Source organism: Pelophylax lessonae, assembly GCF_965119305.1.
Source record: "Pelophylax lessonae genome assembly, chromosome: 2".
NCBI classification, from domain to species: Eukaryota; Metazoa; Chordata; class Amphibia; order Anura; family Ranidae; genus Pelophylax; species Pelophylax lessonae.
Window position 1 is genome coordinate 669316716 of NC_138769.1, and position 27886 is coordinate 669344601.

General features: G+C 45.0%; 1 protein-coding gene across 1 annotated transcript in view; it reads right to left on the bottom strand.

The window, feature by feature from the left end:
* The window catches only part of DYNC2H1 (dynein cytoplasmic 2 heavy chain 1), an 807725-nt gene that overhangs the window by 301707 nt on the left and 478132 nt on the right, over positions 1-27886 (bottom strand). The window contains exon 80 of the mRNA XM_082246437.1: positions 2111-2186. Within this exon, the coding sequence (XP_082102563.1) occupies positions 2111-2186 (76 nt within the window). The remainder of the gene's footprint in view (positions 1-2110; positions 2187-27886) is intronic.

The window sequence follows — 27886 nt, forward strand, 5'->3', positions numbered from 1 at the left end:
GTTGATCCATGGGCCCAAACAGTTCTAATTTTGTTTCATCAGTCCACAGAACACTATCCCAAAACTTCTGTGGTTTGTCCACATGACTTTTGGCATACTGCAGTCAACTCTTCTTAATTCTTTGGAGACAGCAAGGGGGTGCGCCTGGGAGTTCTGGCATGGAGGCCTTCATTACGCAGTGTGCGCCATATTGTCTGAGCAGAAACTTCAGTACCCACATCTGACAAATCTTTTCTCAGTTCCTCAGCAGTCACACGGGGACTTTTCTCCACTCTACGCTTCAGGTAGCGCACAGCAGTCGAAGTCAGCATCTTCTTTCTGCCACGACCAGGTAGTGTTTCAACAGTGCCCTTTGCCTTGAATTTGCGAATGATGCTTCCTATGGTGTCTCTTGGTATATTTAACATCTTTGCAATCTTCTTATAGCCATTGCCCTTCCTGTGAAGAGTAATCACCTCTTCTCTTGTCTTCCTGGACCATTCTCTTGACTTCACCATGTTTGTAACCACACCAGTAAATGTCTAGAAGGAGCTGAGTATCACAGTCATTTTAAAGCTGCCTAATTGGTGCTTATTAGGCTTTATTGCTGCTCCCTGACATCCACAGGTGTTTTCAATACCTGATTGAAAACACTTCAATGAACCTCTGTTCTTCAGAGTGGTAGTCTTTAAGGGGTTGAATAATTGTGTCAATGAAGAATTCACAAAAGAAACATTTACTACTGTATTACAAAAGCAATTGATGTCATTTTAGTTGCATATGGTTCTTTAAGAAGTCCTTGTAGGATTTCATTCTGAATACAATTACAAATGTACACTAAATTCCCTAAAACCCTTTACAGCATTGGGGGTTGAATAATTTTGAACACAACTGTAACTTCAGCTCGTTCAATTAAGCTTTGATTAAAAACATGGAAGTTGATTGGTTTCTATGCAGAGCCGCACCACATTTTGGACTGTGTTTTAGTAAATAAACCCCATAGTATGAGGTCTTCCCTTCACAATCAGGAGATGTTCAGTGGTATCATTAGCTCAGACCTGTCAGGAACCATAGAAACCCTGGTATACTCATCTACAGTCTGAAGAAGTCTAGTCAGAAGCAATCCTCATGGAAACATCTAATGTGAAAACAAGGCCAAGCAACTTGCAGAAAAAGAGAAGCAGGTGCTCTGGACTGAAGGGTTTGAAATATATGGCTGTAACAGAATTTAGTTTGATCAACAAAGGCCTGAAAAGTGGTACAAAGATGAGTGCCTGCAGGCAATAGTGGTGCATGAAGGAGGTTTTTAGCATGTTTGGGGCTGCCTTCCTGCACATAGAGTTTGGGATTTGGTCAGAATGAATGGCCTCCTCAATGCTGAAATGTACAGATATTTATCCATCATCCATCCATAGCAAGGCAATGACCTCAAACGTACAGCCAAAGTCATAAAGAACTATCTTCAATGAAAAGGACCAGGAGTCCTGGAAGAGTAGGTATGGCCGCACAGAGACCAGATCTCAACATCAATTTTTAGTGCGTAAAACTTTTGCACAGTACTGTTTATAATTATAAACTATGCGCTATCAATGTTAAACTTTAACACATTAATACAATTCATTACATCAAGCTGAACCTTTTTTATTTGCAAATGTAAGGCCTCATGCACGCTGGGCATTTTTCCAGCTCTTCAGAACGCCTCTCTCCTGACAGTTCAGTTTAGACTCGTTCAGACGTGTCAAGCGTTTGGGCACTCATTGATTTCATTGGCCAAAATGATAAATTCATTCTGGCCACTCGCTAAACACGCGTTGTGTTTAGGAGCGTTTAGGCACGTTGGACGTTTTGTCTACCCAATGCTCCTGTCCAGAACACCCAAGCAATGGATTTTTTTTCCTGCATCTAAATGCTTGTAAACACATATGTGTGAAGGACACATAGACTAACATAGAGGACTGTTTCAAGGCAGAAAAATAAGCCAAATGTCTCTAAAAGCTACATTTTTAACATCCAATGTGCATTAGGCATAAAAAAAAACCCCAAAAACTGAAGAGGCTATACATTTACTTTATTTCCAAAAAAAAAGAAAACATTGTTCTGCAAGGTTAAAATTTCACTTGTGAAGACATACCTTCAAACAGCCGATCAATAATATCATATGCAGCACGCAGATCTGACAGAGAGAATTCGTAAAATTTTGTCCAACCCTAAAAAAAAACCCAAAAAACAAAAAGATGAGTTATTTAATTTGATTCTTTTGGATAAAACATTTAGCATTTAACAAGAAAACCTTTTTAATTGAAAACATGTCCTGCGATTATGCCTAGAGCTGACCATTTCAGGAGAAAAGCGGTGAGATGTATATAGAAGAATTTTAGAGTAAACATTTCATGTGAAGCAGATTACTCCTCTCATGACCAAAGAAGGTTTTAGGATTGGAAAAATCTGACAGTTTATATAAAAAAAAAAAAAAACTGTGAGGAAAAATGGCCAAATCTTAAAAAAAAAAAAAAAAAAAAATCTTGGCTTCACCTATTAATATTATTATAATGTATAATAATTATTATACTACTGTATATATGGTGCCTTGAAAAAGTATTCATACCCCTTTTCCACAATTTGTCATGTTCCAACCAAAAACGTAAATTTATTTTATTGGGATTTTATGTGATAGACCAACACAAAGTGGCATATAATTGTGAAGTGGAAGGAAAATGATAAATGTTTTTTGAAATTTTTTACAAATAAATATCTGCAAAGATGTGGCCTGCATTTGTATTCAGCACCCCTGACTCAAACCTTTGTAGAACCACCTTTTACTGCAATTACAGCTCCATGTCTTTTTGGGTATGTCTCTACCAGCTTTGCACAGCTAGAGAGTGAAATTGTTACCCGGGGCGTGGTCGCATCAGTCATTTGAGAAGTGTCTCACGGAGCTCCCTCTATTTATCCTGCCAGTGATCCCCTCCCTGGCCATTTGGGGCGATAGTTCTGGTATCACTAGATTCCTCTCACTCTCAGGAACACAGTGGTATCATGACCATGACCCGCAAAATCAAAGAAGAAGCGGCGGCCCCTGATAGCCAAAATGGTGCAGCTGCAGCTCTGCCTCAGAAGACTTCACGGGGAGCGGACAAGATCAAGGACTCTGGAGCAAAAAGTAAGTCCACCCGTTCAGCGGGCAAGGTATGCTCCAGGGGAGATCCTATACTAAAGCAGGTCAGAGCTCCAAGGACAGGGTGTGGGTGAGAAAGACTTTGATCCCCCAGAGATACATCCAGAGACTGAGTCTTGTCCAGGGGGTGGATGCAAAAGCCATATCTTCACTTGACTTTGAATCACTATCAGGCTCTCAAGGAGCCCTCAGTGCAGTTCATATGTGCATTGCATCTGTTAACACAGTTAAGCAGTTAAGGAATACTGGGCGGGGGGGGGGGGGGGTCTGACAGAGGAAGTTGTCCTCCTCAGACAAGATACTCAAAAAATCTGTGAAAGAACCACTGCAGCTAAAAGCTAAAAACTTCCGCCACGAATCGCTGAATCACACTCTACTGCCAGTATGAAAATAAAGACGAGGCAGACAATATAGAGAATAGTCTACCTCATAACAACATCCGCATAGTGGGGCTGCCGAAGAAGACTGAGGGCAGAGACCCTACTGAATTAAAAATTGGCTCCTGGATGTCTTAGGCAAGGACGCTTTCACGCAATTTTTGGCAGTGGAGCGAGCCAACAGAGTCCCAGCCAGTGCACTGCCGGGTAATATTCCTAGACCAGTCTTGGCCCAACTACTACTACCAAGACAGGGAGAAGGTGTAACACCTAGCGAGAGAAAGGCCCAATATGCAATGCAATGGGGTAAAAGTGTAGTTCTACCCCAATTTCCCGGCAGAAGTGCAGCGTCAACAACATACTAGGTTTATTGATGTCAAACAGCGCTTGAGGTGTTTGGGGCTGCCATACGCCATGCTTTATCCGGCTCGCCTACGAGTTACAGCTGATGGAGGCGAGCACACTTCTTCAATACAGGTACTGACGTAGCAGATTGGCTGAATGTGCACGAGCCATCTCTAAGGCAATGACCACGAGAGGATGCCGAAGCTTGACAATGCTTCTCTACACGGTTTGGCTACCGTATGGCTGCTCTCCTGATGGGATAGCTACCTTTGCAAGTATACCCTGGCCGGGAAAATGTTCTACTTGTTTTTCACTTGTATTGCTCCTGCCCTTGTGTTTTCTTTATATGAAACCAAGAGTTTATTTTTCCTATATTCACAGTCTGCAGTGGCTGTGAGTGATCGTACCACACAAGGAGTGGTTTGGGGAATGCCCAGCTCTCTGCTAGTTACTCTGACTAACTGAAACTGTCCGGTTTGCCAGTTTTTGGGCACTGTTGTGCTCTACAAGTTTAGTTGCTATTGTTCCATTTTTGTTCTGCATTGCACCTCAAGACTCTTTGTCAGGGGTCTTCAAACTATGGCCCTACAGTTGTTCAGGAACTACAATTCCCATCATGCCTAGTCATGTCTGTGAATGTCAGAGTTTTACAATGCCTCATGGGATGTGTAGTTCTGCAACAGCTAGAGGGCAGTAGTTTGAGGATCCCTGCTCTTTGTCATCACCATACCAGTTACTGCCCCATGTCTGTTGCCCCTCCTCTGGTAAATGGCCTCTTATGGGCTGTTGTATCCTTCACTGCCCTAATGTGTCCTTCTCAATATGGCTGAAGTGTCAATCATAACCTGGAATGTGAGGGAGTTGCGCACACATTTGAAAAGAACAATGGTGAGCTCTTACGCACATACTACCCAGCGATTATTGGTTTGCAAGACACACATTTAGTAAAGGACTCTGTATGCTGCCTGAAATACTCATGGGTGGGTTATGCTTACCATTCCACTCACATCTCCTATTCCAGGAGGGTGAGTGTACTTGTACACAGGGCCTTAACCATTTAAGAATTGCATCTTTAATAGATTAAAATTGTTGTTTTGTGTTTTTACAGTGTAAAGTGTATACTATTGAATGCATACTTGCCATGGTCTATATTCCTCCTACATTCTCTGCAGCTATCCTGAAGAAATTAGTGGGGTTTGCACTGGCCAAGCCCAATATTCCTTTATACATTTTGGGTGATTTTAATGGAATACTAAATCCTAGGCTGGATAAACACCCTCCTCCTTCCCAGCACAATACAGGTAGGGGAACCTTGCTATCTCGATTTCTCTCTGACCTAGGCTGGGTTGACCTATGGAGATTAAAACACCCCAATGTCATACAAATTTCTTGCTTTTCCAAAGCCCATACCTTCATAGTCTCACATCGATTTATGTGGGTAATACACTAGTCCTGCTCCTGGTGGCTAAAATACAATACTCTCTGAGAGGGCTGTCTGATAATTCTCCACTAGTACTGTGGATTGTGGTTAGGGCTAAAAACACTCTATCCCCAGCACCATGGCGTTTGAATGCATGAACCCTTTTGGCTGTCAGTTCAGGATGCTTTACCTAACGTTTTTAACTCAAAGGCGGAGAAAAAACATTTTTATTTCCAAGGTTACATTGTATGAGGAAGGGGAGCAGACCACCTGTCTCCTCCCCAAAATTAGTAATGTTAGACCAGCGGTCCCTGGTATAGGAAAGTTGAAACTGCCCACTGGCCGTGTAGTTAATACACCTTAAGTCAGTAATGGCGAACCTTGGCACCCCAGATGTTTTGGAACTACTTTTCCCATGATGCTCAACTACACTGCAGAGTGCATCAGCATCATGTCAAATGTAGTTCCAAAACATCTGGGGTGCCAAGGTTCGCCATCACTGCCTTAGGTCATTAGGGATGCACTGGTTCATTTCTAAACTGATTAACATGCTTCAAAAGTGTCTCATACGCAAGATAACTCCTTGCCTATTTGTCCTCCATTCCCTTGCCATGTCCGTCAGCCTCCCAGTGGCTACATTTGGAAGCTTCCTTCACCTTGGCGGAACTACAAGAGGCGGTTGGTGCGTTCCCGAACTTCAAAGCCCCAGGTAATGATGGGATACCCATGGAGGTATACCAAACTTACTCTGAAACATTCCTGCCAAAGTTACTGAAAATGTACAATACTGCCAGATCAGGACACCAATTGCCTTTGTCAATGTCTAGGGCTTGTAATACTTTTCTACTGAAACCTGACCAAGTGGCTACTGATCCCTCCTCAAACATATCAGTTTCATGTCTCCAAACAGATGTGAAATATTGGCCAAGGTTTTGGCTAGGAGGCTTAATACAGTCATATCTGATACAATTCACGCTGATCAGGCGGGCTTTATGCCCAACAAATCAACAGCAATCAACCTTAGGAGGTTGCTCATAAATATGCAAGTCCAGGCTGACAACACTGGCTGACTATCACTTGACACTGGCTGACTATCACTTGAAGCAAACAAGGCATTTGATAGTGTGGAATGGGATATCTGTGGGCCATGCTAGAACGATTCGGATTTGGAGGCACCATTATCTCATGGGTCCGTCTTCTATTTTATGGACCACAAGCCACTATTAGAGAGGGCGGTAGGATTTCCAATCCCTTTGAGTTGGGGCAGGGTACACAACAGGGATGCCCTCTTTCACTGCTCCTCTTTGCCCTGGCAATAGAACCATTTGCGGCACAAATTAGAGCACACACTGGCATTAGTGGGTTTAAATAGGCCTCCAAACACAAGCTTTCTGTGAACAACATGCTTTTGCATCTGCTTTATGTGGACGAAATGCTTTTGCTCCTAGGGAACACAGACACTTCTATACGCAATGCTATGTCCACCATCTCAGACTTTAGTTGGTTCTGGGGATTGATGATTAACTGGCCCAAGTCTGCTCTGCTACCTCTAGATCAGTTGGACACCTGTCTAACGTTGCCTTCATGCCGCACACCGGTAGTGTCCACGTTCAAATATTTAGGAATTATAATCTCCCCTCAGCTTTCAGACTTCTGCCATTTATATATTCTTCCCCTGTTAGTGAGATTTAAAGACAAAGTTATAGTGTGGACCAAATTAGGGCTCTTGGTGGCAGGGAGAGCCAATTTGATAAAAATTATCTTTATGCCCCAACTACTTTACTTTCCCCACAGTTCCCTAGTAGTCATCCATCTTAAAATTTTCCATATGGTAAATTCCATCTTTAGATCCTTGCTGTGGAAGGAAGCATGAGTAAAATTGGAACAATTTTTTTTTTTTTTTTTTTTTAAAGCCCGTAGCGTGTGCAACACACTCAAAAGACTCCACCCGGTGCATAAAAAAGTGCACACACACAAAGTGAGTAACACAAAAAAGCACAGGGTGTGCGACAACGTATGGTCTTCCCTCCGAAGAGGTAGGACCCGAAACCTCAATCCCCCGGGGCGCAAGACTCCTGACAGGGACAAAAGGTACTCATGGTCAGTCTGGCCGAAACCAGACCGACCCCGTTCTTCAGGGGGACTGCCGAAACAGCCCCCACCGAGTACTAAGTAGGGCTCCCCCGAAGGGAGACCCCATGGGAGAGGGCGAACTAAGCCAAAAGGCCATATCCACCCCCTCCCAAGACTTAAGGCAGGGCCCGAGGACCCACACACTCTAGTCTGTGCAAATAAAGAAAACAAAGGTGATAGTGCAGTGACGGACTCCAAAGAAAAAGACAGACAAACACAAAAGTGGGGGAGGGGAAGTGGGGAAAGTGCAATGGTGCCATGTGAGGAACCAAGGCAGGCCTTCCAGCCGGAATAAAAAATTCCTCTGGTGCAAGCCAAAAGGCCTGTCCCAAGAGGCAGGTGCGAAAAAGGTGTGCATAGTGCAGTGACCAAGGTGCCGAAAAAACTCACAGCGAGCTGCCCCTCACCAGTGAGAAATTAAGGCACCCCTGGGCTGCCACCCCAGGGGCACTTACACTACGGGCTCTTTCAATCTCAGCCCCTGGCCAGACCGAGTGTAGCCTAACCCCACCAGCAGACATCAGAACCTGGACAGCTTAGAGAGAGCTTACCTACCACTGGGGACAGGCCTTTTACAAGGCCAGATCAAAACCCAGGAGGAGAAAGCCCTCCCCTCGCCATCCCGTTCTTCAGCCCATTACATCCAGGAGCAGTTCCACCGGCCCCCTGAACCGGCTTTCCTGCCCCCTTCAAACTGGTTAGGCTAGTTCAACCCATTCGAATCAGAAGGCGGCGGGCCCCACATGCTTTCCCAGATGACCTACTTCCCATACCTCAATACTCAGAGCGCTCCGGGTTTCGGTCATACTGGTACTAGCTAAGGCCCATACCAACTGATAAGAACAGATACTACACTTGATCTTAGCCAAAAGGCCGAGAAGCGATTGGCTAAAAATTGGAACAATTACAGAAACCAAAGGATATAGGGAGGTTAGCTTTTCCAAATCCCTGGGTTTATTATATCGCATCCCAGCTTCAGCATCTAGTAAGTGGCTTGTAGAGACTCATTCTTCTGGGGAGGTAATTCATGATTCAACATTATTCGTTCTCCTGCATTGCACCGTGGCCTCTTTAGCCATGGGCCTGGAAGCACAACTTTCCTGCAACCCAAACAGACAATACCCGACCTATAGGCTTATACAAAAGATTTGGGACAAAGCTAAGCAGTTTCAGAAAGCAAATGGATATACGGGATTTAACCCTATTTGGGAGAACCATACCTACCCAGAACTTGCTAAGTTGCAACACGTGGCTTTATGGCGAGTTTAGGGGGTGACTCATCTTAAACATATTCTGGCCAATGGTCGCCTACTCCCCTTCTCCCAAATACAGGTTAAATATGGTATTCCCTTTACTGTGCCTTTTTATTACATACAACTAAAACATGCTGTGATGGCTCAGTGGTCCCTTGGGGCCTCAGAGTTGTCCCCCTGCCTCCTCAACCAAGGGATTTATATCCACGTTATGCCATGCTTATGGAGGTATACTTAGAAAGCTTCCCAAATTTGGCGTGCGAGAAATGGGAACAGGATGTGGGTGATATACCTAGTGAACTGTGGGAGGAGGCTTTGGAGGTGGTAAGGCTCTGCTCTCTTAGCGTGGCACAGAGACTATTAATTGTATATCCTACTGGGAGTTCATCGCATCCCGTTTAGGCTTCACTGAATGTGCCTGCACCCTGGTCCTATGTGTACTAGATGTAATAGAGATGTAGGAGACCCAATTCATTTACTGTGGAGATGCCCGAAGCGACACAGATATTGGGGGGCTCGGTCGTCTCCATGGTGAATAATGCCCTGCATGTGTGTATCCTCTTAGATCCTAAGCACTGTATTTTAAGTATGCTTGATGCCGTAATCAATGACAGGTGTGCTAAAGAGGCAGCAACTAGAGCCTTGTTTCAGGCCCGCAAGCTTCTTTTGCTACATTGGACCTCTTCCAACCCCCCCAACACTCAAGATGTGGATTACACAGATGGTGTAATGGTGCTGGTGGCTGAGCCTGACGTGCAGAGGTAGCCTCGTGGGATCTGGTACAACAGGAACACGGACGGGTCACACTGGTGGTAGACACGGGCTAGTCTGAGGTGCGGAGTCTAAGTGCTAGCTGGTTTTCACTAGAGCCCCTGGTGGTGGGGATAGACTGCGCTGCAAGCTAACACCAGGTCGCGGTCCCCAGGGTTGCCCCACCAGGAGGTGAACACGTCCAGAATCAGAAGCAGATAAGCCGACAAGGATAAGGCAGGAGAGTGGTCACAGGAACGAGCCAAGGTCAGGGCGGGCAGCAAGCAGGCGAAGTAGTGGACAAGCCGGGAGGTCGATCAGGAAGTCAACAGGAAACAGCAGGTTCAGGATCAGGAAGTACAGGTAAAGCTGCAGACAAGACAGCAATGGCTCAGTGCTGCTGTGGTGTTTAAATAGGCCAGCCTTTTGCCAATTAGTGCAATTAGTCTGCACTAAGTTAACTCTTAACTGGCAGATTCATGACAGCACTTCAGTGTACACAGGGAGTGTTCCTAACAGATGGGCTCAGTGCCAAGAATGGGAAAATTGATATATCAACACAGAGGCAGCTACTCAAAGTTTGAAAGAGTGTGGGGTGGTTGGCTAGCACCAACTGACTTTAATGTAGGACAGGATCCTACTGTAAATTGTAGAAAGCATTGCCTTGGTGTCTTGAGTGGACACAGTGGACTGCTGATCGTTTGGGCAGTTATCTTTCCTGTGCTTACTGAGTTAACGTGTATATGCTGAAACCTCTCTCTCATGTTAATTGCATGTATAATTGTTCACTGTGATTGTCTTTAGGGTTATGTATTTTTATTTACGTTTACTGCTCTTATGAGGAATGGAACTGATATTTGGTATATGGAAATGGAATGATTGTACAATCTTTTCTTTATTCTTTTCATATGTCTATGGTTGTGACATCTCAATAAAATCGTACTTGATTTAAAAAAAATAAATTGTTGCCCGTTCTTCTTTGCAAAATAGCTCAAGCTCTGTCAGATTGGATGAAGAGTGTCTTTGAACAGCAAATTTCAAGTCTTGCCACAGGTTCTCAATTGGATTTAGGTCTGGACTTTGACTGGGCCATGCTAACATATGAATATGCTTTAAACTAAACCATTCTATTGTAGCTCTGGCTGTATGTTTAGGGTCGCTGTCCTGCTGAAAGGTGAACCTCCACCCCAGTCTCAAGTCTTTTGCAGACTCTAACAGGTTTTCTTCTAAGATTGCCCTGTGATTGGCTCCATCCATCTTCCCATCAACTCTGACCAGCTTCCTTGTCCCTGCTGAAGAAAAATATCCCCACATCATGATGTTGCCACCACGTTGTTTCATGGTGGGGGTGGTGTATTTAGGGTCATGTGCAGTGTTAATTTTATGCCACACAGCGTTTTGCTTTTAGGCCAAAAAGTTCAATTTTGGTCTCATCTGACTAGAGCACCATCTTTCACATGTTTGCTGTGTTCCCCACATGGCTTCTCGCAAACTGCAAATGGGACTTCGTATGGTTTTCTTTCAATAATGGCTTTCTTCTTGCCACTCTTCCATAAAGCACCACTAATAGTTGTCCTGTAGACAGATTCTCCCACCTGAGCTGTGGATCTCTACAGCTCCTCCAGAGTTACCATGGGCCTCTTCGCTGCTTCTCTGATTATTGCTCTCCTTGACCGACTTATCAGTTTAGGTGGATGGCCATGTTATGGTAGGTTACAGTTGTGCCATACGCTTTCCATTTTCATTGAACAGTGCTCTGTGAGATGTTCAAAGCTTGGAATATTTTTTTTTAGAAACTAACCCTGCTTTAAACTTCTCCACAACTTTATCACTGACCTGTCTGGTGTGTTCTTTGGCTTTCATAATGCGTTTTTTTTTTCACTAAGATTCTCTAACAAACCTCTGAGGGCTTCACAGAACAATTTATTATGTATTTATACTGAGATTAAATTACACATAGGTGGACTCTATGTGACTTCTGATGGCAATTGGTTCCACTAGATTTTAGTTAGGGGTGTCAGAGTAAAGGTGGCTGAATACAAATGCACGCCACACTTTTCAGATATTTATTTGTAAAAAAAAATGAAAACCATTTATCATTTTCTGTCCACTTCACAATTATGTGCCACTTTATGTTGGTCTATCACATAAAATCCCAATAAAATACATGTATGTTTTTGGTTGTAACATGACAAAATGTGGAACATTTCAAGGGGTGTGAATACTTTTTCAAGGCACTGTATATAATTAAAATAAATATTAATTTAGCATGGACTAAAAACCAGACCTATACATTTCCTTTTTTTTTTTATTTAATGCAGTGCACAACAATGCATGGCATATCCATTATTGTCCAGTGACACCTACTGTACTTTTGCATTGGGTCACTGTTCAAAAGTCACAATACTGCAGTGCATACATGTGAAGTAGAGATGTATAGAACTGTTCGCCGGCGAACAGTTCCCGGCGAACTTAGCATGTTCGCGTTCGCCGCTGCCGGCGAACATATGCGATGTTCGGTCCGCCCCCCATAAGACATCATTGAGGCAAACTTTGACCCTGAACTTTACAGTCAGCAGACACATTTCCAGCCAATCAGCGTACCTCCCTCCCACACCCTCCCACCTCCTATAAATAAGCAAGGGCAGCATCCATCTTAGATCATTCTGAAGCAGTGTGTGTAGTGAGAGTAGGGAGAGCTGCTGCTGCTGCTGCTGCTGTTAAGCTAGGGACAGTTAGTCAGTGTTCCTGGTCTTGCAGTGTTCTTGGTCCACTACTGCTGTAATATCAGCACCCCAAAAAGCCCTTCTAAGGGCTGGTATTTGTGTTTTTTTTTTTTTATATATATATATATATATATATATATATATATATATATACCTAGCGTCCCCAAAAGCCCTTTTAAGGGCTGGTAATTGAGTTGTTTCTTCATATATATATATATCTATATCTATCTAGTGTCCCCAAAAGCCCTTTTAAGGGCTGGTAATTGAGGATTTTTTTATTTATATATATACATATATATATATATATATATAGTGTCCCCAAAAGCCCTTTTAAGGGCTGGTAAGGTAATAGATTTTTTTCTTTATATATATATATATATATATATATATATATATATATATATATATATATATATTGTACACTGCAGTTGCCTGCCCGCTGTGTGTGAGAGGCCACAGACCTACCACAGACTGTACTGTGTGCACACCACACTCATTTCGGGTGGCACAGGCACAGTACCTGGCATTTTAAAAAATATTTTTTTTTCCTCTGTCATAATTGCAGTGAGTGCTGTGTCAGGTCCACAGAGTGCACTGTACCCACTGCAGTGCACTGCCCACCACTGATATATATACGTTGGCACAGCATCTTGTTGCAATAAATTGAAAAAATTATTATTGCAGTTGCCTGGGCTGCCAGTGACTGTCAGGTCCACAGAGTGTACTGTGCCCACTGCAGTGCCACTGTGTGCCCACCCACCACTGATATATAAGGTCGCACAGCAGCTTGCAAAGTAAAAAAAATATATATATTTTTTTAAATTGCAGTTGCCTGGGTGCCAGTGACTGCTGTCAGGTCCACAGAGAGTGTACTGTGCCACTGCCCACCCACCACTGATATATAAGGTGGCACAGCAGCTTGCAAAGTAAAAAAAAATATATATATTTTTTAAATTGCAGTTGCCTGGGTGCCAGTGACTGCTGTCAGGTCCACAGAGAGTGTACTGTGCCACTGCCCACCCACCACTGATATATAAGGTGGCACAGCAGCTTGCAAAGTAAAAAAAATATATATATATTTTTTTAAATTGCAGTTGCCTGGGTGCCAGTGACTGCTGTCAGGTCCACAGAGAGTGTACTGTGCCACTGCCCACCCACCACTGATATATAAGGTGGCACAGCAGCTTGCAAAGTAAAATAAAATATATTTTTTTAAAATTGCAGTTGCCTGGGTGCCAGTGACTGCTGTCAGGTCCACAGAGAGTGTACTGTGCCACTGCCCACCCACCACTGATATATAAGGTGGCACAGCAGCTTGCAAAGTAAAAAAAAATATATATTTTTTTAAATTGCAGTTGCCTGGGTGCCAGTGACTGCTGTCAGGTCCACAGAGAGTGTACTGTGCCACTGCCCACCCACCACTGATATATAAAGTGGCACAGCAGCTTGCAAAGTAAAAAAAATATATATATATTTTTTAAATTGCAGTTGCCTGGGTGTCAGTGACTGCTGCCAGGTCCACAGAGAGTGTACTGTGCCACTGCCCACCCACCACTGATATATATGCCTGCAAGAGAAAAAGCCAGCCGCAGAGAAGCCGTATTCCTGAAAATATAAGAAAAATGCTTTTTTTTAGGGGTTCTGGACATGCTACAGAGCTGAAACTTGACAGGTACACTTTTTAGACCCCCCAGACACTAAATACAAAAAATGACATGCCTGCCTAAAAAAATGCCCGATAAATGCCTGCAAGAGAAAAAGACAGCCACAGAGAAGCCGTATTCCTGAAAATATAAGAAAAATTCTGTTTTTTAGGGGTTCTGGACATGCTACAGAGCTGAAACTTGACAGGTATACTTTTTAGACCCCCCAGACACTAAATACAAAAAATGACATGCCTGCCTAAAAAAATGCCCGATAAATGCCTGCAAGAGAAAAAGACAGCCGCAGAGAAGCCGTATTCCTGAAAATATAAGAAAAATGCTGTTTTTTAGGGGTTCTGGACATGCTACAGAGCTGAAACTTGACAGGTACACTTTTTAGACCCCCCAGACACTAAATACAAAAAATGACATGCCTGCCTAAAAAAATGCCCGATAAATGCCTGCAAGAGAAAAAGACAGCCGCAGAGAAGCCGTATTCCTGAAAATATAAGAAAAATGCTGTTTTTTAGGGGTTCTGGACATGCTACAGAGCTGAAACTTGACAGGTACACTTTTTAGACCCCCCAGACACTAAATACAAAAAATGACATGCCTGCCTAAAAAAATGCCCGATAAATGCCTGCAAGAGAAAAAGACAGCCGCAGAGAAGCCGTATTACTGAAAATATAAGAAAAATGCTGTTTTTTAGGGGTTCTGGACATGCTACAGAGCTGAAACTTGACAGGTACACTTTTTAGACCCCCAGACACTAAATACAAAAAATGACATGCCTGCCTAAAAAAATGCCCGCTAAATGCCTGCAAGAGAAAAAGCCAGCCGCAGAAAAGCCATATTCCTGAAAATATAAGAAAAATGCTGTTTTTTAGGGGTTCTGGACATGCTACAGAGCTGAAACTTCACAGGTACACTTTTTAGACACCCCAGATGCTAAATCCAAAGAAATTTTTTATTTTTATTTTTTTTTAATTTTTCCAATAATTGGCTCTCTATCAAAAAATTATAATTTTTAAGAACTTTTTTTTGCGTGATCCCTCTCCGGCATGCCACAGTCCAGGTGTTAGTCCCCTTGAAACAACTTTTCCATCACTATTGTGGCCAGAAAGAGTCCCTGTGTGTTTTAAAATTCGCCTGCCTATTGAAGTCTATGGCGGTTCGCCCGGTTCGCGAACATTTGCCGATGTTCGCGTTCGCCGTTCGCGAACGGCGAATTTTAGGTTCGCGACATCACTAATGTGAAGCCAGCTTTTGGGCAAGGGAGAGATCCAAGGTTATTTACAAGGAGTATTCTCGATTTGGCTACTTGGGTTGTAGCCGTTATCACAGGACCAGTAATTATGCTGATTGGCTATTACTGATGGAAACACATGTATCATTCAGATTACAAGCCCCTAAGGTGCAGAGTTAAGGGGTCAAATTAATAATGCATAACACACACATGGTATTTGCTAAATCTTAGGACCTAAATTTCGTTTTGAATGACTAAAAGATATTCTTGCATGGATCAGCTAAATTTAGAAAATGCACAATATACTTTATAGCTTGAATATTTTTTAGAAGTAGCTTGGTTACATATAGCAGCAGCCCTTTCTAATCTAATTTCATACTTTTTCAGGTAGCTTTAACAGAGACAAACAGTAATACTCCCGCTTTGACTGGCAGATAGAAATTGGCCAATTTTCACTGTGGCTGTCCCTGTTTTTGCAGATGCAAAACTGTCCTGCTGCTGGCCAATTTGTATCAAATGTTCACTAAAAAAATAGGAGACAGCAGATTATACAGTGGTGTAAAATTGGTCAGCAGCAGGACAATTTTATATGGCAAGGCTAGCTGTTCTTCCACTTCGCTTTTTTCCTTTCAAATGATGTAGCAGTGTGCTGCGAAAAAAGGTTAAAGATAGTGAGTAACAAATGAATGCTGCATTTTAGGCATCCAAAACTTAAAAAGGCCCAATACTATAATGCCACCACAAACAAAAGCCCTCTTTTTTTAATGGGAAGACGTGCAGGAGAAAAATCAGATCAACGTGAAATAAAATCCAATATACCCCCAAAATAAATGAAAACCCAAAAATACCATCTCCTGAAACACAAGCACACATTTTTTTAAAAAAAAGAAGCCTTGCAGCAAAAAGGTGAAGGGAAAGCAGCTAAACAAGACTGCTCATCTCAAATCAATTACAAAATAAAATACAAAAAAAAATAAACACACTATGAAGAACAGAAAAAGACAACAGAGGGGTTGAGCCAAATGTATCTCTTCCTTTGCAATTTGTTAGCTTTTCCTACATCAGCTTCCGATACACTGTCAATACGGGTGACACTACCCCTTTATATTGATGGGGGCTGGCAGGTCCAAAAGCACTCTTATTGGCCATCTAAGTCTTTCGGCATAGTTCAAAGGTAATGCAGTACACTATGGTTTAAAAAAATGTTCCTGAGGAAATCTGCATAAACACACAGGATTCACCTTACACCAATAATAAAGGCCAACTATAAATTCAGCCCAGAATATATCTTTCTAAAATTATTAAAATTTTACCCAAAGTAAGTTTATACATAAGGAGATTTTACATGCAGATTTTTTACGTCTGATGGCAAAAAAAGAGCTTCAGGGGTTGATTTACTAAAAGCAAATAGATTATGCACGTTTGCAAGTGCAGTTTCTCAGCAGCTTAGTAAATGAGGGGGAGCTCTGCTGATATCCATCATACAATCATGAGAAAGCAAAAATCCTTTTTTTTTCCTTGCACGTGATTGGGTATTCTTTGTACAGTGACACTTCACCTCATGTACTAAGCTCTGGAGCAACTGCATTTGCAAAAGTGCACAGTCTATTTACCTTTAGCAAATCAACCCCTAAGTCTCAAATAGCTGCATTCAGAGATTTTTCCAGTAATGTCATGCAGTGTGATGGTAACCCAACGTGCAAGTAAAATAGTCTGCAATGCACCTATGCAGCAGTTCACAGAAGACTTGCCGTGCAATAAAATAAAGGGTGGACTGCACAAGTATGAAGGGGCCCCGTCTAATACTAATAAATAAGCAGCAGGTCTTTCCTTTTGTGGCAGTCAAAGGATCCTTTCACACGGTCCGTTCAGTTTTTTTCCTCCGCTCAATTACTTTTTTTTTTTTAAACGGACACGGATTTTGGAGTGTACGTTCCGTTTGTCCGTTTATCATCTGATCCGTTTGCGGATGATAAAAGGACATAATGTATGTCAATGGGATTGCGGATGACACCGCTGACATCCGTTCTTGCGTCCGTTCCGTTTTTTAAACGGAAGAAAAATAGGGTTCTCTTCCGTTCCAAAAAAATGGAACTGATCGGAAAGGACGCAAATCGGATGTCAGTGGATGGTCATCTGCTGACATCCGCAATCCCATTGACATGCATTATGTCCGTTTTTCATCCGCAAACAGATGGGATAAAAAATGGACATACGGACCGCCCATGTGAAAGGACCCTAAGAATTTGGTCCAGGGTAATCATATTCTGGAACTGTGTGAACAAACTAAGCAGGCTGTGGGGTTGTTTACTAAACCTGGAGAGTGCAAATTTGGTGCAGCTGTGCATGGTAGCCAATCAGTGTCTAACTTCAGCTTGTTCACTTAGGCCCCTTTCACACACTCCGTTTTTCTCAGCGGGGGATGCGCTGTGTGCGGTGACACAGCTGTAAGTTCCCCATGCATCTCTATGGGGAAATCGGATGGGAACGGACCGTCGGTACGTTCTCATCCGATCCCATCCGCTGGACAGATGGAAAATAGGGTTTCCATCTGTCCAGATTTGACGGATCGGATGTCAGCGGACATGTCTCCGCTGACATCCGATGCCCCATAGGGATGCATGGGGGACCGTTCAGATCAGTGGCGTACCTAGAGCATTTGGCACCCGGGGCGGATCCTATATCTGGCACCCCCCCCCCCAACTTTAAAATGTAAAAACACCCACAAAAAATTGTAATGTGTTCAAGAATATTTTTTGCACAAATTTCACAGCCCCCCATCACAGTGCCCCTTGCAGTCTGCCCTCCGTCTCTCTAATCACAGTTCCCCCTTTTGCACTCTCTGCCTCCCCTGCACAGTCCTACCTTCAGCATAGATAGATAGCTAATATTATTAGCAATGTGTTTAAGTTTGAGTAAGAGATTGGAGACTTGCTAAAGGAGATATTCAGAGACTGCAGACATGATACAGGAGATGGTCAGAGACTAAGGGCATGATACAGGAGATGGTCAGAGACTGAAGACATGATACAAGAGATGGTCAGAGCCTGAAGACATGATACAAGAGATGGTCAGAGACTGAGGACATGATACAGGAGATGGTCAGAGACTGAGGACATGATACAGTAGATGGTCAGAGACTGAGGACATGATACAGTAGATGGTCAGAGACTGAGGACATGATACAGTAGATGGTCAGAGACTGAGGACATGATACAGTAGATGGTCAGAGACTGCAGATGTGATACAAGAGATGGTCAGAGACTGCAGACATGATACAGTAGTTGGTCAGAGACTCAGGACATGATACAGTAGATGGTCAGAGACTGCAGACGTGATACAAGTGATGGTCAGAGACTGCAGACATGATACAGTAGATGGTCAGAGACTGCAGACATGATACAGTAGATGGTCAGAGACTGCGGACATGATACAAGAGATGGTCAGAGACTGCAGACATGATACAGTAGATGGTCAGAGACTGCAGACATGATACAGGAGATGCTCAGAGACTGCAGACATGATACAGTAGATGGTCAGAGACTGAGGACATGATACAGTAGATGGTCAGAGACTGAGGACATGATACAGTAGATGGTCAGAGACTGCAGCCGTAATACAGGAGATGGTCAGAGACTGCAGACATGATACAGGAGATGGTCAGAGACTGAGGACATGATACAGGAGATGGTCAGAGACTGAGGACATGATACAGGAGATAGTCAGAGACTGCAGACAGGATACAGTAGATGGTCAGAGACTGAGCACATGATACAGTAGATGGTCAGAGACTGCAGACATGATACGGTAGATGGTCAGAGACTACAGACATGATACAGGAGATGGTCAGAGACTGAGGACATGATACAGGAGATGGTCAGAGACTGCAGACAGGATACAGTAGATGGTCAGAGACTGAGCACATGATACAGTAGATGGTCAGAGACTGCAGACATGATACGGTAGATGGTCAGAGACTACAGACATGATACAGGAGATGGTCAGAGACTGAGGACATGATACAGGAGATGGTCAGAGACTGCAGACAGGATACAGTAGATGGTCAGAGACTGCAGACATGATACGGTAGATGGTCAGAGACTACAGACATGATACAGGAGATGGTCAGAGGCTGAGGACATGATAGAAGATAGAAGAGCACTAGGGGGGACGGAGAGCATAGACGAAGCAGGGAGCACTGGAGGAGCTGAAGGGCACGGTGGGGGGGGGGAACTGGAGAGAATTAAGAGGGGGTTTGGAAAGCATTGTAGGGGGGTTGGAAGGTGCAGGGGGTGGAGAGCACTGGGGGGGACAGGGAACACTTGGGGGGCGAGCAGGGAAAACCAGGGGGGTGGAGAGCACTGGGGGGGGGACAGGGAGCACTTGGGGGGCAAGCAGGGAAAATCAGGAGGGTGGAGAGCACTGGGGGGGTACAGGGAGTACTTGGGGGGCAAGCAGGGTAAAATCAGGGGGGTGGAGAGCACTGGGGGGGACAGGGAGCACTTGGGGGGCAAGCAGGGTAAAATCAGGGGGGTGGAGAGCACTGGGGGGGGGCTAAAGAACAGGGGGGGGGTCTAGTGCACTGGGGGGGGCTAAGAGCACCGAGGGGGGAGGTTAGGAGCACTGGAGGGGGGCCAGCAAAAGAAGTTGTATAGGAGGGGGATGGGACAGTTGCATATAGATGAATTGATCTTTCCCTATTCTTCCTGCAGGAGGGAGAGGAGGACAATCAGTTATTCAGCAGCTGCAGGAAGAATAGAGAAAGATGAACTCCTCTATATGCAGCAGCCCCATCCCCCTCCTATCCAGCACACACATCTGGGCAATGGGCACTCACCTTCTTCCCGCCGAGGCTCCGCCCCCTTCTTCCCGCCAAGGCCCCGCCTCCTTATTCCCGCCGCGGCTCCGCCCCCGTATTCCCGCCGAGGCTCCGCCCCCGTATTCCCGCCGCGGCTCCGCAGTCCGCCCCCCGCTAGCAGCACGGACTGAAGGAGCTGCCACTGCAGCTGCCTTCACACTGGGGATCTGTCTGAACACACCGGGCAGGACACCGGCTGACACCCCCCAGAGCGTGGCACCCGGGGCGGCCCGCCCCCCCGCCCCCCCCATTGGTACGCCACTGGTTCAGATCCACCAAAAAAAACGGACAGGCGGATCTGGACGGTCCACCTGTGTGAAAGAGCCCTTAAGCTTTGACAAAAAAAAAAAAAAAAAAAACAAACCTGGAGCTGCACCAGATTTTGCACTCTTTAGTTTCAGTAAATCAACCCCATTATGTGTTATCAAGTTTAGATGTATAGCAATAAGTACATTTTTATAATCACATGTGATTTATGATACACAGTATATTTGATAATAGTATTCCTTTAAGCCACATAAAAATCTATGCGGATCCTCCTATACTGCGATATAACCATGAAGGATTCATGTGAAAAGGTAAAAATGTGTATTTTGTCTCAAGCAGAACATCTTGTTATAAATGTGAAACAACAAAATTAAGGACTGTATGCTGCTACATCTCTAGTCAATCTACATACTATAATAGCCTTTCCAGCAAGGCGCAGTAAATTCTCCCAGGTGCCCATCCTTGGCCCTGTGTGTCACAGGCAGCCAGGAGGATAAATGAGGTTGGCTTACAGTGTTAAGGTGCTAAGTAATTTATTGCCATGCGGCCTCAGGATAAATTAGCATTATCGCCACTCACAGCTAAGCACAAGGATAAGTGAGAAATAATCGCTATAGACAAAATTACATTTCATATAATGGAAAATAAAAGGTAAAATAAGCTTTTTGGAGGGGGGATGCATATTAATGTTAAATTCTATTTAACTTATGAAGCAGCATTTTAACTAATAAACGTACTAAATACTCAAAATGGGCAAAAGTTTGTAGACACATACTATATAACCAAAAGTTTGTGGACACATTTCCAAATTATTGTGTTCAGGCGTTCCCAGTAATCAGTGTACAGTTAAACCGGTTGTAAACCTTAAAAAAAAAAATACTGTTCCTTTAAGGTATGATCTATAGCACAGCGCTTGTGCTGTGTAATTTGTCCCTTCCTCTCTTGTAATTTACCTGGTTGATCCTGCCTGTCCTGACCACAGTAATTATGGCTGCTGAGCCATGATATCGTGGTCAGGTTACATGCCTCCATCAGCCCACACTCTGTTTTGAATCTCTCCCCTCTCCCCCTCCTCCCTCCCTGCCTGTCGGCGTGAGAGGTGATCTCCTCCCCGCCCCTCCCACCTCTTTTCAGCAGCAATATGCAGAAAATATACATGTATCCCCTCTGTATTACACTGCCAATAACTGCAGTGTGTGTTTTTTTTTTTTTATGAAAAGACTAAAAACCTTTTCCCACACAACCGCTGTGCGGTCACGTGATCCCCTGGCAGGCGGACATCACAGGGGAATCTCAGCCCCTTCCAGTTCTTACCATAGAACGGAGAAGAAGAGCAGAGGGGGGATCAGGTGACCATACAGCTGCGGTGTCAGAAAAGGGTTTTAGCCTTTTCATTTAAAACAACACACACACTGTAGATATTGTCAGCATAACCTGAAGGGGATACATGTAAAGTCACAATGTGACTTCACAAACACTTTAACACTAAAGCATAAAAAGACATTTTAGGTAATTGTTCAATTCCAACTTCCAACCAAGGCCCTATTCAAGCAGGATTAGGTCCCAGTGGACAAAGCCAGCTCCATAAGCCTGATTCATGCAGGCTTCAGCTTGTATAAGAGCAGTGTAATTAACAAGCTTTGACAATGCATTTGCAGAGCTTTCAGCAAGCTTTGTTGAAGCTTTTAAAGTACCATTCAGCTGTCACATGTTGAACACAGATCTTAATGGGAGTTGTGATTGCCACTTTAAGCAAGCTGCTAGCAGGGTTCAGCTGGTTTTTAACAAGCTTCAAGAAATTCTGAAGCCTGCTAGCAGCTTGTTAAAAGTGGCAATCACAACTCCCATTAGGATCTGTGTTCAACATTTACAAACTGGAGCTGAACAGTACTTTAAAAGCTTCAACAAAGCTTGCTGAAATGCTATTTTAAAGCTTGCTGTTCAGACTGCACTTATATAAGCTGAAGCTATGTGAAACATGGTTTGGACCAGTTTGGTTTGGAGGAACTCAAGCTGCATGCACAGGCAGTATTGACCACCTGTATTGGCTGATGAATGGGGGGAATTGGAATGCCAACTGCGAGTCAGGTCTTCTCATCCACACTCCATATATTTGTGGAAAGCTTTTGCAAATAAGTGGTGCATGGTATAGACACCAATGGGGGGGAGGGGGGCAACTCCTTATTAATAGCCAAGATTTTAGAATAGGATGTCCACGTTAATCTAGGTGTGGTCAAGCGCCCATTAACATTTGACCATGTTACTAAGCCTGATCATCTCACAAAGCTAAGAGTTGATCAGTAAGGCTGAGTTCACACTGACATTAAAAGTAGGCATTTGAGGGGTGTTAAAAAGCCCCTCAAACGCCTATGCAAATGATACAATAGACAGCACACAGTGCTGTTCACATTATAAAAACATGAAGCGTTAGCGTCGCTTCACTTTAAAATTCAAGCCTCATGTTGAGTCAGGAGGTGTTTGAAGCCTTTCAACGCTTCCCATTTAAGTCTATGGTAACGCGCCGCAACCACACTGGCATACGGTTGTGGCGTATTCACAGCGCGGTTAAAGCACGTTACTGCAATGAGAATTTTAGCTGGTTTTTAAGGAGTAGGCTGGAAAGCCATCGAACCCCATACTCACATTGGGGGGGGGGGGCAGGATCTGGGAGCCACCTTGTTAAAGGGGGCTTCCAGATTTCGATAAGCCCCCTGCCCGCATACTCTGAAAACCACCATCAATGGTTGTCGGGAAGATCACCATGAAGTGGGGGAGAACCCGCTGAAAGCTGATGACTCATTAATAGTTAAGGACGCAGTGGCGGCCGGTTTCCCGGGCCGTTCCTTAGCAACCAGCTACGGTAGGCATTTGTGGTGCGGCTTTAACAAGCCAAAAGCGCTAGCCAACTGTGCCGCAAGTGTACACATGGCGTTTGGGAGGAGCGTTATTAATGCTCACTTAAAGCTTATCAATCGCACCTATTAACATACATTAACGCTATAGGAGCATTTGCTAAGCGTCAGTAGTAGGCGCAAGTGTGACGAGCCCTAAAATTATCTTTCAGCTAATGTTTCCCTTATATATAACTGATGTAAATATTAGGGAAGTTTGGTCTTTCCACACTCGTCTGTATGAAGAGGTTAGCTGTGTGTGTAAATCCAGTGTCTCCTCATCTTCATTTATCTAAATGTTTACTGGATTTCACTTCTCCATTAGATAAGTGTCACTTCCATTAATGTTTTCATTTGAGAATAAGCTGGGTATATGAGTCATATCATGATAGCAGACACCTGACAGCCAGCTACTTTTAGTGGATAAGACGGAATGAAAGACTTAAAAAAAAAAAAGGTATTTTTGACTTAAAATCAATTTCCCTGATGAGATGCCCCCTACAGAAGTAGGACACTTGTGAGAAAAAAAGTCTGGCTGCGCCTATGGGCAGTCCCAGGTGGAATATTCCCTCTCTCTGCTATAGGTACTCAGTTTTGTTAAAAGCAGTGTCAGAAGATTTACAAGTCAAAAATCCCATTTTCTCTTTCGTTCATTGACAGACACAGCTCCTGATTTTCCCAACCATTTGGACGTCCCAAAGCAGTGTTAAACATGAGGGGTGGAAACAGCAAAAAAGAAAATCCCAAGGCTAACTATAGCCAACCAGGTAAACAGGAGCTCAACCAAAACAACTGGAGCTCATCAGAAAAAAACAATACACCCTCAAAGAGGACCAGATCCTCTAAAACAGCAGCCTGCAAAAAAACCCTGCAGCCAAAGGAAGCATCCGCAGATGCCAACACATGCACTTTATAGAACTTTGTGAAAGTGTGCACCGACAACCAGGAGGGCACCTTGCAATCCTGCGTCACTCTGATGACGGAAGGCCTAGGAGGCACTGAGCGCCAGAGTAGAATGCGCCTTGACAAGGAAAGGAGGAACCTGACCCTGGATGGAAAACCACCATCTGTCTGATCCATCTGGAAACAGTGGCAGAGGAAACTGACAACCCTTTCCGAGACCCATCCGTGAGCACAAATTGTGAGTTTGACTTCCTCAAAGACTCCATAGCTGCCAGGTACACCCTAATTGCCCAGTCCACATCCAAGGGATGCAAAGCAATTTCCTTTGGATGTGTTGGCCTGGGACACAGGGAAGGCAACACAATGTCTTCATTCAAATGAAAATCAGAGACAACCTGAAGAAGGAATGACGGACAGGGGCAAAGAACCACCAGTAAGGTGAAGGAAAGGATAACGGCGCCAATTCTGACACCTGCGCACAGAGGTGAAAGCCACCAAAAAGGCCACCTTCTGGGACAGCGTAAGCAGGTGAATCTTCCAAGGATTCTCAAAAAGAGGCTTCTGGAGGACTGAGAGCACCAAATTGAGGTCCCAAGGCAGCAACTGAGACTGCACTGGAGGTGTCAAGTGCCTAACTCCCTGAAGAAAAGTACGCATCAGGTAGTATGAGGCCAAGGTCCGTTGAAATAAGACCGCCAAGGCCAATACCTGACCCTTGATAGTACTCAAGGCCAGTTTCTGCTCAACCCCCCCATTGAAGGAAGGTCAAGATCCGAGCCACTGAACAAGAGCGAGGATGAAGCCCAAGAGACTCACACCACGCAATATAAGTCTTCCATGTATGATGGTAGATCTTCCTAGAAGTAGGTTTCCTAGCTTTTAACAGTGTTGGAAAAACAGACTCGGACAAACCTCTATCCATAAGTCGTTCAGCAGCCAAGCCATCAAAGCCAGTGACTGTAAAGCCAGATGAAAGACTGGTCCTTGGAAAAGCAGATCCTCCCTGAGAGGAAGCTTCCAAGGAACGTCGGTGACCAACCGCACCAGATTGGCATACCAAGCCTGGCGGGGCCAATCCAGAGCCACTAAGATGACCGGAATCCCATCTGCATCGATCCTGCATAGAAGTCTTGGCAGAAGCTTGAGAGGAGAGAAGGCATAAATCAGACGATACTGACCCCACGGGGCCACTGATGAAACACCTCTGGATGAAAGGATCACTTCCCTTGGTCCAACGCCTGCCAACTGAGGTAATCCGCCTGCCAGTTTTCCACCCCGGGAATGTGTACGGCGGAGAGGGCTGGAACGAACCGTTCTGCCCACCTTAGAATGCTGGCTATAGCCAGAGCCGCCAGGGCACTTTTTGTGCCCCCTTGGTGACTGACATAAGCCAGGGCCATGGCATTGTTGCTCAGAGTTCCAAGACAATGATCAGTAGTCTGGACTCTTCCAGTGTCCAGAGCCCCTGAGCAAAATATTTGCTGGGGCCGCCCCCACCCCCCACCGGACAGGCTTGCATCCGTGGTGACCACTGTCAAATACGAGAGGAGGAAGGATTTGCCCAGCTGAAGCATCGAAGAACAAAGCCACCATATCAGGGATTCTTTCATTCCCAGCTCAGCCAGGTCTGACTGTTCAGAGACTGCGGATTCTTGTCCAATTTGTCCAGAATCCCCCTTGCAGGGACCTTGTATGGAACTGTGCAAACAGAACCGCCTTGAAGGTAGACACCATCAGGCCCAGCACCTGCTTGCAAGTCCAGAGGGATGACCATCTGCTGGACAGCAGGAGATGAATTACAGCCTGTAGTGCATGGAGTTTGTCCAGAGTCAGACCCAGATAGTCCAGCTTTGTGAACAGAACCAGAGCAAACTTATGAAAATTCAGAATTCAGCCAAACTCCCTCAAGCTTGTATGGTGATTTCCAGGTTTTCCACCAGAGCAGTAGGAGACTCTGTTTGCAGAAGGAGGATGTCCAATAAGCACAGTACCAAGATCCCCCAGTGGCATAACAATGCTGGCACAGGGGCCAAAACTTTCGTAAAGACCCGAGGAGCAGAGGCGAGACCAAAGGGTAATGCCAGAAATTGTATAATGCTCCTCTCCCACAGCAATGCTGAGGAAGTGCTGGAGACCGACACATATTGGAATGTGAAGGCATCCTTGATGTCCATGGAGGCAAGAAAATCCTCCTTATGCAGGGAAGCCACCACCCTGCGAACGGACTCCATTCTGAACTTCTGCACCCGCACACAGCAGTTTGTGCCTTGAGGTCCAAAACTGGATGCACCTTGACTTCCTTTCTGGGGACTGTAAATAAACAGGTTTGAGTAAAACCCCTGAAAACGTTCGGATGTCGGAACTGGGACCATTACTCGTAAAGTAAAAGGTCTTGCACCGCCCAAAAAAGAGCCTGTAAGCGAACCAGGGACAGTCACACGTTGGAAGGAAGAACCTTACCAGAGGGTAAGAACAAAACTCGATCTTGTAGCTGGACCGAATGACCTGGTGGACCCTCCTGTTCTTGTACCAGGGGAGTCCATGGGTCCAGAAACCAGCAAAGACGTCCCCCCACCCCAGATACGGGTGAGGGCGCACCTTCCAGCTGAAGGGGTCTTGTCCGCGGGTCTGGAGAAGCCTACACTTAACTTGTCAGACCAAGTTCACTTGGATCCTCCAGAGGAAGCCCAGAAGGGCATCGATCCCTTGTCAGTCGACCCTAAGGGACGAAACAACTTCATATAAGCCTAGGAGGGGGCCCACATCTACGTCATAGGTCCTTGCCCTTAGTAGCCTGCGGAATAAAGGTACTATTTGCCCCTGTGAGACCCTTAATGAGGTCATCCAGGGTAGCACCAAAACAGGCGATCTCCTTGAAAGGAAAGATCAGTGAAGGCCTTTTTAGAAGACTGGTCCGCAGACCAGCATTTGAGCAAAAAGACATGCCGAAGGACCACTGTCAAAAACAGAGAGGTGAGTCATCAGAGGAGCCACATCCAAAGAGAAATCAGATAAACTGCAGCCCCTGGACCAGCTGATACGCCATCTCAGCAAAGACTGCAGTCCCTGGACCAGCTGGTACGCCAGCTCAGCAAAGGCAGTAGGGAGCTATTCCCCCTCCAAGTCAAGGTGTAAAAGCTTAGCCCACTCGGTCAGAGTCTGCGACACCAGGGCAATGGTGAAAACCGGCCTCAGTGCCGAACCAGCTAGGGTGTACAAGATGCGGGTCACAGACTCCACCTTCCTGTCAGCCAGGTCCTTAAAGGCCAGGGGCTCTTCAACCAGAATCATAGTTACCTTGTTTAAACTGGAAACCTGAGGGTCCACCACCGGTGGAACAGTCCACTTCTTAAGAAGGAACTTCTCATAGGGGTATCTCCTAGCAAATCGCTTAGGGACCCCAAGGGGACGCTTTGGTTGTCCCCGATCTTCAGTGACAATTCTGTCATAATAGGAGGGGAAAGGGAACAACTTTGCCGCTTTGGATAGCTTGTGAGTACCAAAGGGAGCCTGCGCCTCAGCTGCAGCCGCGTCCTCCAACTTTAAGGCACAAGCACAGATAACAATCAGTGCATCCATCAGCGCCTGTTTGTGCATGGTTGCAGAAGCGGAGGAATCATCCTCAATATCTGAGGATTCAAGGCCCATGGTCACAAAATCAACAGGGTGACCCACATCCGCGGCGGCCAAATCAGATTCAGGATCTGAGGAGACAGTTGAGGCAGGGAAAAGGAGGAGGCGCTTAGTGCCAGCCCGTCGCCCAAAAGCCACCTCCACCTGGGACACAAGGGACTCCAGGATCAATGTCAGGGCATCGATGGGACCCAGAGGGCCCCACAGCCCCAGATAGGGGATCAGGTGGGGAGATGTGCTCCAAAGACTCCATGAATCACCAGGGGGGGCCCCACAAAAAAGTGTAA